General features: G+C 48.2%; 1 protein-coding gene across 1 annotated transcript in view; it reads left to right on the top strand.

Annotated features, from left to right (window-relative positions):
• Window positions 1-761: 761 nt before the first annotated feature.
• The window catches only part of EPHA8 (EPH receptor A8), a 61,403-nt gene continuing 49,934 nt past the window's right edge, over window positions 762-12,230 (top strand). Inside the window, exon 1 of the mRNA XM_028740993.2 lies at window positions 762-1,007. Within this exon, the coding sequence (XP_028596826.2) occupies window positions 920-1,007 (88 nt within the window). The 5' untranslated portion in view covers window positions 762-919. The remainder of the gene's footprint in view (window positions 1,008-12,230) is intronic.

The following is a 12,230-nucleotide window of genomic DNA, read 5'->3' on the forward strand; positions in this document are numbered from 1 at the left end:
AATATTGTCCAATATTGTGTATATATTGTGATTTAATATCAGTGCTGTGTTTTAATCGTTTAAATTGTTGTAACCCACCCCAGGACCTTAGGGTGAAAAGGTAATAAATTGTAATAAGAATTTCGTGAAAACAATATGCAAAACGCATTATACCAATTGCTTGCAAAAAAGGAGGCAGATCAGGAAAAATGTGCAGTGAAACAAACAAACAAACAAACAAACAAACAAACAAACAAACAAACAAACAAACCATAAACTGATGCTTAAATGTACAGGACCAAACTTCAGATTGGGGGCGGAAGGGATGAGGAACTGCAATCGACAAATCCATCCGTGCCATTCTAGGCAGCTTTTTGCAGCCTTCCCGTCCAAGCGGCTGGGTCCGGGACCTGTCCAGCATCCCATTTCCCTCATTTGAGCATCCACCCAGCCCGAGGGTCCAGGAAGGGGAAACCGGGCACCAGGCTGTCCAGGCTCGGTTCCCTAGCAACCGCAAACAACCTGCCACGCGGAAGGCGCAAAGGACCGAGAAGAGGCAAGGGCTTCTTTTTGGAGCTGCGCGCAGAGGAGGCGAGATGCAGGAGGTGTTTGACCAAAGGTGCCCACCCCGCTCCCTGGCTGCGCGGAAGGAGATGCTTTCCTGGCCCAGCGATCGGGGTGGGTGGGAGGTGGCGGATGGGGAGGAGAGGAGGGGCGGGGGAGGAGGAGGGAAGGGGAAACTTTGGCGAAGCTGCAAATCCAATTGGCTTCTGCGCCGTGACAGGCAGCCGGGCGCCTCGCCCCCTCCTCCCGCGCGCAACGCTGCCGGAGTGTGGATGGGAGCAAATGTGGGGAAAGTGCAGTCGGAGGCGCCGGGGCTCCGCTGACAGCACGCAGCCAGGGCGCTCGCTCTGGCCCGCCGGGCTGCCCCCGGTGCACTATGGCCAGGACCCCGGCGGAGCGAGCAGCCTCCTTGGCCGCCTTCATCGCCTCCTGCGCCGCCTGCCTCGCGGCCACCACCAGCGAAGGTAAGAGCCCGGGAGCAGCACGGAGAGGCAGCCCTTGCCTCGGGTGCCGGCTGGCGCGGGTGGGCTGGGCGCTCGCGAGGGCTTGTCGCCCAGCAAACTTCCTCCCCGCACTGCTGGGGAGGGTCTCCCAGAGTTTGATGCTCCTGGAGGTTTGGGGACAGCGACGCGGGAACCTGCCCGAGACCGCTTGTCCCTTCAGCTCAGCGTTGCCCACACCGACTGGGTTTTGGGCAGGAGATGGCGGGATTTGAACCAGGGACCTTTTGTTGCAAGGCAGGGGCTCAGGGAGCTAAGGTCCTTCGCCACACAGCGGAGGAGAAGGACAGCGGGAACTCCCGCTCTGTAAATAATGAAGAGATTGCCCAGCCCAGGGCTCCAGCAGTGGCAAGGTGTGTGCAGACAGGATGTCCCAGTTTTGCGTGAGTGCAGTGGGCATTTGTGGTCTGTGAGCTGAGAAGAGGAAGCGGGTGGGTTGCTGGGCGTCTTAAAAGATGGACTTTGTTGCGTAGAAAAGTCCAGGAAGGGGAGGCAGACAGGACACACCTGCTCATCACCTCTGTGCTTTAGGAGGAGACTGTCCCACAACATTGTTGCTGGTTCCTTTGCCCAGATGCTGGTCTCAGTGCCCTTGGCTTTTGGGGATCAGCAAGGGGGGGGGGGGTTGGGGCTGAGGCCACCTCTAATACCAGTCTGTCTTGGCTGGCATCGTTGGTTCTAGAGCAACTGCCCATTTCTGCTGACCCCTCTGATACTGTCAAGACCACCTGCATCTTCCACCATGGCGCATGCCTACTTGTGAAACTATGGCAAAACCAGCTCCTGCAGTGGAGCTGCTGTCTCTGCATGGCCAACTTCCCTGGACTTTAAATAAGTGTCCATCCACTGGCATGTTCACATTCCACTGTTGACCTCTGTGTTCTTCCTTGTCTCATCTCCGGAAGACATCCAGGGTCATTCTGTGGGGCCTCAGAGCGAACATCAAGTAGATGGATAACTAGCCAGAGTATTGACCAGTTCTGTGAAGTCTGGTGCTGTTAGCCTGAGTTCTTCCACTACTCCTCTCCAGCAACTACAGCAAAGTCTCCGCACCTCTTCACCTACAGAAGATTTCACCAACCTGATGCCCACCAGATGTTTTTTGGTGCTACAACTCCCATCAGCCTCAGCCAACATCTGGAGGGCGCCAGGTTAGCAAAAGCTGAGCTACAGCATGCCTCTTGGTAGAGCTGCCTGCCCATCTCTCCATTATTCCTGCCAATTTTGTGCCACAACCATACTTCCAAATCCCCTACCTGATTTTGCATTCATTTACAGTGGTACCTTGGTTCCCAAATGGTTTGGCTCCCAAATGCCGCAAACCCAGAAGTGAGTGTTCCAGTTTGCGCACGTTTTTCGGAAGCCAAACGTCCAATGCAGCTCCCGCGGCTTCCGATTGAGTGCAGGAAGCTCCTGCAGACAATCAGAAGCCACGCTTTGGTTTTTGAAACGTTTTGGCAATCGAATTGACTTCTGGAATGGATTAAGTTCGAGATCCAAGGTACCACTGTATCTGCTTTCATTTATATCCCTCCTTTCTTTCAAAGTACATGGATTTCCTTCCTTTTACTTTACCCTTACAACACCCTTGTGAGGTAGATTAGACAGACAGAGAGAGAGAGAAGTTATCCCAGAGTCATCCAGTGAACTTTGTGGCTTCGTTGGGATGTGACCCTGAGTCTCCCCAGTCCTTGCCATGACTCTAGCTGCTACAAGTCTGCCTTACAAAGGTAAAAGGCTTGGATAGCCCAGTCAGTAGACCATGAGACTCTTAATCTCAGAGTTATGGGTTCAAGCCCACATTGGGCAAAATATTTACTGCATTTGGACTAGATGACCCTTGTGGTCCCTTTCAACTCTACAATTCTATGAATCAATAAATTCATGTAGGATAATTCTATTAATGCCATTTATTTTAGCATTTATTAATGCTAAAAGCAACCTATAGGTTCAGGGGAAGCATACCTCTAAATATCAGTTGCTGGGGGGTGAGGACAATGGGGGATGGATGGTTGGGCCATCCCATGGGCATCTGGATGACCCCTGGCAGAGACAAGATGCTGGATGGGATGGGTGCTTGGTCTGATCCAAAAGGGCTCTTCTTATGTTCTTGTGAATAGCAGTGAAGGAGGGTTGTTTTCATGCTTTGCCTATGGGCTCCCCAGAGCCATCGGCTTGACCACTGTGGGAGACAGGATGTAGAATTCGATAGCCCTTTGGTCTGATCCAGCAGTGCTCTCCTTGGGTCCTCACCTGCCTCCACGTGCTTGTTAAAGAAGATATGCCCCTCTCCTGGTGCTCGTCCTCCTCCTCTACCCTGGCCCAGCCCTTCAGAATCACAAGTGCAGTTGTGTTTCCCTGCCACCTAGAGACAGGGGGATCATCACCCACGGTTCTTACCTGCTTCCCCTGGTGGCTGAGAGATCACAAGGAGGTCACGGCAGGGCAAAGCAGCTCCCACAACCCTCCCAGCTCCCTAGCTGCTCTCTCTCACACGCCAACTCTGAAGCTACATTAACCACAGCCACACGGAGAGAGCATGTCACGTCAAAGACAGCTGGCAGAAAAGGGATTGTGACAGAGAGGACGGGCGCCTCAAATGAGCCCTGCTGGATCAAACTCAAGGCCTATTACAGAGCTGCAGGGGAACCACAGGAGGAGAGGGCTATTCAGCCTATCTAGGGTCACAACCTGTTCCCCCACAAGCAGCCCATGAGAGCAGCAGCCCCCTCTCTGCTGTTCTCTAGAGATTGGTCTTCAGGGACATGCTTCCTGTGATCTTGGAGGCTGTCTGTAGCCATTGGGACTATCAGAGACACTGATAGACTTCTCCTCCATGAATTTACCCAACCCCCTTTTGAGGCTATCTAAGCTGGTGACCGCCACATCTTGTGGCAGCGAATTCTGCAGTCTAATTACCTGCTGCCTTGAATCTCGCACCATTCAGCTTTGCGGGGTGACCCCGTTGGTTTCTGGTATTATGAGAGAGGGGGACCAATGCCTTCCTTTCTACTTTCTTCATGCCGGGCACTGTTTTGCCCACCTGGATTATGTGCTGTTGTCCCCCCACCCCATTGTGTCTCCCCCCCCAAGCGAAAAAGCCTAAAGCGCCGGAACATTTGAGTTGCTGCATCCCCTTGATCATTTTTTCGCAGCCCTTTCCTGCAGCTTTTCCGCAGGCACCACACCTGCAGTTTCCAAGCTGGTAGAGATAAGTGGGAGAGAGGAGGGTGTCTGGGGGAATTTTCATGAGATCATGGTGACCTGCGTTCCTTTGGCTCCGAATACCCTGGCATGGCCTGTGCTGAGTGGTCCACGTTGCTTCACGCAGTCCACCCTTCTGGAAAGATGGTTCTGAAGGGAGTCGAGGCCAGGTAAACAAAGGGGCCCATCACCTTGACCCCGGGGCTTGGGGCAGTGCACTCGCTCTGTCTCCTTGAGGGGCATGGTGCCTGTGAGCTGCCCAAACTGATCATGCCAGCCTGACTGTGGCTGGGAGGCTCTGCTCCTGTTTACGTAACAGCATGCTATGATTTGCAGAGCGCGTTTTTTATCCCCCGATGCTGGGTGGGTTTGAACTATGGGCCACACGAGGCCAATTTGTCCTTGGCTCCAGAATGATGCGGTCCGTGCTGCCAGGTCTGTGCCAAGCAATGTGAAGGCTTGGTACTGGCATTAAAAAGGTAAAGGTACCCCTGCCCGTACGGGCCAGTCTTGACAGACTCTGGGGTTGTGCGCTCATCTCACTCTAGAGGCCGGGAGCCAGCGCTGTCCGCAGACACTTCCGGGTCACGTGGCCAGCATGACAAAGCTGCATCTGGCGAGCCAACACAGCACACGGAACGCCATTTACCTTCCCGCTGGTAAGCGGTCCCTATTTATCTACTTACACCCGGGGGTGCTTTCAAACTGCTAGGTTGGCAGGCGCTGGGACCGAGCAGCGGGAGCGCACCCCGCCGTGGGGATTCGAACCGCCGACCTTTCGATCGGCAAGCCCTAGGCGCTGAGGCTTTTACCCACAGCGCCACCTTCCAAATGCCACCTTACAGAAGGAGGCTTGGTGGCTGGGGGGGGGGGGAGTGGCTGCGGGCTTTCCATTCTGAAGAGCTGTCACCCCTGCCTTGATTCCAGATCCTTATTTCATTACTTGATCCCCAAATCCCACCCTTTCCTCTCCATATCAAAGATCTCCTGCCTGGCAGGAACTGAGTTCACGAGAAAATATTTTTGGATATATTTATGCCCATTGCTTTAACACACACACAATTTTTTTGGACATCTTTTATGCTGTGAGCACGGGATTCCAGGGTGGATGGACCGACTTGTCAGGGTTTTCCAGTTGCGACCATACTTTTGTTGTTGTTTAGTCGTTTAGTCGTGTCCGACTCTTCGTGACCCCATGGACCAGAGCACGCCAGGCACCTCTGTCCTCCACTACTTCCCGCAGTTTGGTCAAACTCATGCTGGTAACCTCGAAAACACTATCTAACCATCTCGTCCTCTGTCGCCCCTTTCTCCTTGTGCCCTCCATCTTTCCCTCCATCAGTGTCTTTTCCAGGGAGTCTTCTCTTCTCATGAGGTGGCCAAAGTACTGGAGCCTCAGCTTCACGATCTGTCCTTCCAGTGAGCACTCAGGGCTGATTTCCTTAAGAATGGATGCGTTTGATCTTCTTGCAGTCCATGGGACTCTCAAGAGTCTCCTCCAGCACCATAATTCAAAAGCATCAATTCTTCGGCGATCAGCCTTCTTTATGGTCCAGCTCTCACTTCCATACATCACTATGGAACGACCATACTGTTTGTATGTAAATTCAGTTGGGTTCACATTTTAATGCAGACCAACTAATTCATCCACTGCATGAGCAAAAGCACAATCGCTGGATACTCCGAGCTCGTCCACACTTCCACCTGTCCTTTGTCTAGAAAGCATGGGTCCCAGCAGTTGAGCCCTTGCACCCCCACTTTCCCCAGGAGAATCCACTCTTGAGCGATAAATCAGAGCAAATGTGAACCCAGAGAAAACTCAGTTGACATTTGCTCCGATTTATCACTAAAGTGTAGGCTTCCCCGGGGGAAAGCGACGGGGCAAAGGCAAATCTGGATGAGACCTCATATGTCTCCAAATTTTGCAATGCAGTACTCTGACACCCACACCCCCACAAGAAAGTTTAAGAAGTATAACCATGGGTTTATTAGGCGAATGTCTGCATAACAATGCATATTTTTATGAAATAATATATGAACAGGCATTCTTGCAAAAGCTGTATGTACACTAAATTGCTGAAGAATTTCCGTGAGGACATTTAAATATATCTATATCCATAAATGTATATATGTTTGTGTGCCTATCATGAATGATGTGGAAGCATGGAGAACTGAACTGTAGGTTGCAAAAATGAAAAAGTCAGAGGCCCCAAGGCTGCCAGATCCATCCAAACCTAGTGTGTATTTGTGACCTTCTACTCACACAACCAGAGGCTGTTCCACTACGGGACATGCCCAGATAATTTATTAATAGTTCCAGGATCACAGTTGGGTCACAGTATTGTGTGGTGTCAAGGTTGTATCCAGTAACAGGATGGTTTGGGCCTGGCAGCCATGTGCTTCTAATACCATGTCATACTCCAGAATTGGAGTATGGACACTGAAGTCATGCAGGAAGCAATGTGTCTGAAAAGATAAATGCTCAGGTACTATTGGGCAAAGGGTCCATATTCCAAATCCAGGGCTGTTCCCAGCCATTTTGGCACCTGAGGTGAACCACGAAATGGTGACCTTCCACTGCCACCAGAGACTGAGCTTTCACATGACATAAAAGCCACCTTCAGATATATAGGTGGCGCTGTGGTCTAATCCACTGAGCCTAGGACTTGCCGATCAGAAGGTTGGTGGTTCGAATCCCTGCGACGGGGTGAGCTCCCATTGTTCAGTCCCTGCTCCTGCCAACCTAGCAGTTCGAAAGCACGTCAAAGTGCAAGTAGATAAACAGGTACCGCTCTGGCGGGAAGGTGAATAGTGTTTCCGTGCGCTGCTCTGGTTCGCCAGAAGCGGCTTCGTTATGCTGGCCACATGACCCAAAAGCAATATGCCGGCTCCCTCGGCCAATAAAGCGAGATGAGCGCCGCAACCCGAGAGTCAGTCATGACTGGACCTAATGGTCAGGGGTCCCTTTACCTTTACCTTATAGCACAAGTTTAGCACTTATTCCTGTGTTATTTGCAACCAGATTCTTTTCTGGAAGTAAATAGCACAGAAATGAATGCTAAACTTGAGCTACATTTTCTTATTTTTCCAGAGGTGTCATGTGAAAGCTCAGATATAATATGAAATTTAACAGTTAGGGAAACATTGAAGAAAGTGGAATAAACTGCTGTGTGAATGCAGGATGAGTGGAGAGAGAGAGAAAGGAGTACCAGAAAAGAGAGAGAGAAAGAGAGAAAGAGAGAAAGAGAGAAAGAGAGAAAGAGAGAGAAAGAGAGAAAGAGAGAAAGAAAGAAAGAAAGAAAGAAAGAAAGAAAGAAAGAAAGAAAGAAAGAAAGAGATTGGAGTGGCAGGAGGAAGGTGAGAAGAAGCACCCACTTTTGGAATCTGGTCTTGCACCCAAGGCAAATCACCTCCATCACCTGAGAAAAAAAGCTTCTCTACCTTTGACTTGGAGAATGCTCAATTACCTTACCTATGCATTCAGTATTTTGTGTGTCAGAGAGACAGACAGAAAGAGAGGAAATGATTTCAGAGTCGGACAGGTAAAGAGCTGGTTGACCTGCACTTCCGTTGACCCATGATCCTCTCTTTCTCCACTGCCAGTCATCACCAATTACACCCTCCCTCTCTGCTTAAAGGAAGAAGGGATTTTCGTTGGGACAACAGCATGTTTGGGTAGGAGGGTGGTGCATTTGAAAAGCCTTTCCTCTACCTGAATGTGATCCCAATCCCAAATGAGGTTTGTCTGAAGTTTGTTGCAGTTTAATGTAGGGCAGGGATGAGCAGGGATAATCAAAGGGGAGCTGTGGGTGGGGCTGGAGTAAAAAGTAGGTGGGGCTTGAGTCAAAGGTGGGTGAAGCCACCTTTCTCTTTTGTCTGTCTGGTATCACCCCCTCCTTCACTTCCTGCCACTTCCTTTTCCCCCTCCATTCCACCTGCAAGAAATTAGGTCAAGAACCACATAAAATTAGTCTGTGGGTTGTAGGTTGTCCATCCTTAACACAGTGTACTATTTGACCCTGGGTGAATCTGTCTATTTCATTTTTTTTATTCAGTTTTCCACATTTCAAAATCAGTTTGCGTTTTCTTTTAATTAAAAAAATACTTTGTGAAAATTCAGCAGCATTTGAATAATATCAACAACAACAACAATTATAATTTCCCTTCCATACACTGGTCTGTATGCGATTTTGTCTGATATGCACATTTTTGAAAAGCAATTTCCTCTTAGATTATGCATTTTCACGTGTTATTTTCACTAATGCATGCATTACAATGCACATTGTCTCCTGGTGTGTGCATTTTTGTACATGTCACTTGGCTGGAGAAATGCGTTGCAAAATCCAGATAGGTTAAAATTTCAAAAAATGGCTGTGTTTTTGTTTGCTTATTGTTTCACCAGTGGGTGTGGTGTGACACAACAATGAACATAATTTGACAACATCATCATTATTATTATTATTATTATTATTATTATTATTATTATTATTAATAATTGCTACTCCCACACCCTTTCCATATATGCGTGCTTCTGTTCTCCCATGATTCACCCATCAAAATGGCAAGAAAGAACTGTATGCCAGTATACTGCCCGAAACGTCATCATTTTACTCCTACAATTTTCAGGGTTAACATGGTTGCAAGCCCCCCCCCCCCCCCGGCCTGGAAGCAATTAACATGGAATTGAGTCCTAAATTTCCACTATATTCTGCTAACCTTCTGCAATGGTCTTTTACGTCACGTGACAGCTCAAATATAATGCAGAAATTAAAAGGGGAAACAGAATAAACTGACCTGCAAATGCGGTCTATCTGATCCTTACATCCTAGCATCGTGATCCACAGCACCTTTGACTAAGACTCCAGTCCACAAGATGCACAAGGTGCCACAACATTATTTAGAGCTACGCCTGTAGGTTATGGCTATAGCAACATCACCCTGGCAGAAGAATCCACTACTTAATTAAAACAAGCTATTAAAAGGAAAATTTAAAAATCCAATGAGATATACCATAATAAACTGGGGGGGGGGGGCATGGAATGTAAGCAAAAGGACAGTATAGCTCACTGATTCATTGACTTCCTGAAGTTTTTACCCCAAGTGATCTGAATTGTAGAAACTTAATTATCAGCTTCCTTGGGATTATGAACAGTCTGTGTTTTCTAAATCAGTCAGAAGCAGGTTGGTGCCTCACTATCTTGCAGGAGGGGCTGCAATCAAAGTGGATAGGATGAGAAATCTTTGTTTAGTTTTGTGGCTAGCCAAGTAATGGAGAAATGCACTGAAAAATATGGGCTGGACGATGGGGGCTCTGGTTTTTCTCCCTCTCTCACAACACCAGAACTCGTCGGCATCTCAAAAAGCTGAATCTTGGAAGGACAAAAGGAAGTATTCACACGGAGTGTAGCTAAACTTTGGAACTCGTTCCCCCAGGAGGCAGTGATGGCTTTAAAAGATGATTAGACAAATTCGTGGAGGGGAAGTCTATCGATGGCTACCAGCCATAATGGCTACGCTCTGCCTCCCCAGTCAAAGGTGGATTGTTTCTGAATACCAGTTGCTGGACACCAAGGGAGAATGCTGCTGTGCTCAGGTCTTGTTTTGGGGCTTCCCATTGGTTCATCTGGGGGGCCACTGTGAGCAGTGGCAGAGTTAGTTGCATGGGCGGCCATGTGCACCCGGGGGGGGGGGCAGGGCGGGCTGCACAGGTGGGGACGATCCATTGTGAGCTGCACGGGGGCAGGGCTGTCTGCCACGCTCAAGCCACTGCACACGGGAGCGGCAGGGCGAGCTCCCCGCGGTGTGCCTTTTTGTCACTCCCCCTCAGGGATGACCCCCGGGGCAGACCACACCTATCGCAACCCCCTTTCTCCGCTAGTGACTGTGAGCACAGGATGAGCCATTGGCCTGATCCAGGAGCCTCTTGTTATGTTCTTATGATACACAGTGGTCATTCCTACCCAGAATGTAGGAATGATCAGTTCCTTACACATACTGAACAAAGATTGGGTGGGACTCATTAAAAGTGTCAGATCGAGGTTGCTGAGTCGGTCTATATTGGTTAAGGTGATCCTTCAAGTGAACTGGTCTCAAGTTATTAGGCTGTACAGTCCCCCACTCTGAGTCACTGGTGTGGACAAGAAAATCCACATGCCCCAAACAGTCACTGGAAAGCTAGGAACGTCATTCCTTAGTCCTTAAATTGTGGGTCCTTAAAAGGGGTAAGGGACGCGGGTGGAGCTGTGGGTTAAACCACAGAGCCTAGGACTTGCCGATCAGGTCGACGGTTCGAATCCCCGCCATGGGGTGAGCTCCCGTTGCTCGGTCCCTGCTCCTGCCAACCTAGCAGTTCGAAAGCACATCAAAGTGCAAGAAGATAAAAAGGTACTGATCTGGCGGGAAGTAAACGGCATTTCCGTGTGCTGCTCTGGTTCTCCAGAAGCGGCTTAGTCATGCTGGCCACATGACCCGGAAGCTGTAAGCTGGCTCCCTTGGCCAATAAAGCGAGATGAGCGCCGCAACCCCAGAGTTGGCCACGACTGGACCTAATGGTCAGGGGTCCCTTTACCTTTACCTTTACCTTTACCTTTACCTTTACCTTTAAAAGGGGTAAGCAAGCTTCCAGTCTGTCACCAAACTAGAGGTCACATTTTATTATGACGAATTCCACACTGAATGTTTTCTGTAGCAGGAGCTACTGCATTATCCTTGGTGTGTTAGAAGTATTGCTAAAAAATATTAGTTTACCTTTTACACCTACTTTCATGCTGGATATAATGTGTGTATACAATGCTATTTTTCTAGAAAAATAGGTGCCGAAGCTCATCATGAACTTCACCCTTGTTCTTTTAGAACGACAATGGTGCCCATCTGAGAGGTGTCAAGCTTACCTCCTGTGAGCTCCAACTGCAAAAAAAGCCGTGTGTGTGTATATGTACAATATCTTATTATAGTTTAGCTCTCCCTCCCCCCTCTCCGAAATTGTTTAGGGTTTGTTTCGTTATTAACAATTTGTTTTGAACTTGGTAATGTTAAACATATTTTGATATTAGTTTTTTTTTAAGTGATGTAATTATCTATAAAGAACTTTATGGGTTGTAGTCAATATTAGTCCTACTCAAACTCATTACAGGTAATCAACATAACTAAGGTTCATTAAGTTCAATGGGTCTACTTTGTGTAGCACAAGCACTGGATACAACTCAGTATCTTTAAATGGATTCAGGAGAATATATTTCACTCCATTTTATTTTGTGTCAATCATCTGTTTCCTGATTATGTTTGAATTTTTCAGTGCCCTTAAAAATGTTTCCTTCCCTGAAATGTGTTAAGCTCACAATAAACACTAATTTTGGAATTTATTTCTTCAAGCTGGAGGTCACCCCAGAATTGCTTCTGTAAGACCCCACATCTCTCACACACATGCTTACATAAGTAAATTGACAATACTTGCTTTATGCTTATGACTTAGCACACTTGTTTCCAGCAATCTAGTTTAAAAATATGTTTTATGTGTGTGTGCTTTTAGGAAGGGAGGAATGCAAGGGCAGATTTATCTGTACACATAACACACACACATACACACACAGACAGAGAGAGAGAGAGAGAGACTAATTTTTCATTAACTGTAACTACACCCTTCGAAAAGCTGTTGATGATAGTTTTATAAGCCATGTCGGCAGGAGATCCATTTTGAAATGATTTTCCAGTGTGTGATTTGTCTGACTTATTAAGCAGGCTGGTGCCTGCTTTTGTCGTGCAATATCCTCAGAATGAGACTTCTATTGACATCATGCAAAATTCAGTTTAATTGGCTATTGCTTTCAAAGCAAGGCCTTCGGCCGTCTGGAAGCGTTTCATCGTTCTGACAGTCCTGCGTGGTGCAGAATGAGCGTGAGAAAGAAAGGGGCCACTTGCCATCATTAGTACAAACTCATTGGCCTGGCATGTTTTTCTTTGTTTTCTATTGGGTGTGATTATTGT

This window comes from Podarcis muralis, chromosome 7 (genome assembly GCF_964188315.1).
Source record: "Podarcis muralis chromosome 7, rPodMur119.hap1.1, whole genome shotgun sequence".
NCBI classification, from domain to species: Eukaryota; Metazoa; Chordata; class Lepidosauria; order Squamata; family Lacertidae; genus Podarcis; species Podarcis muralis.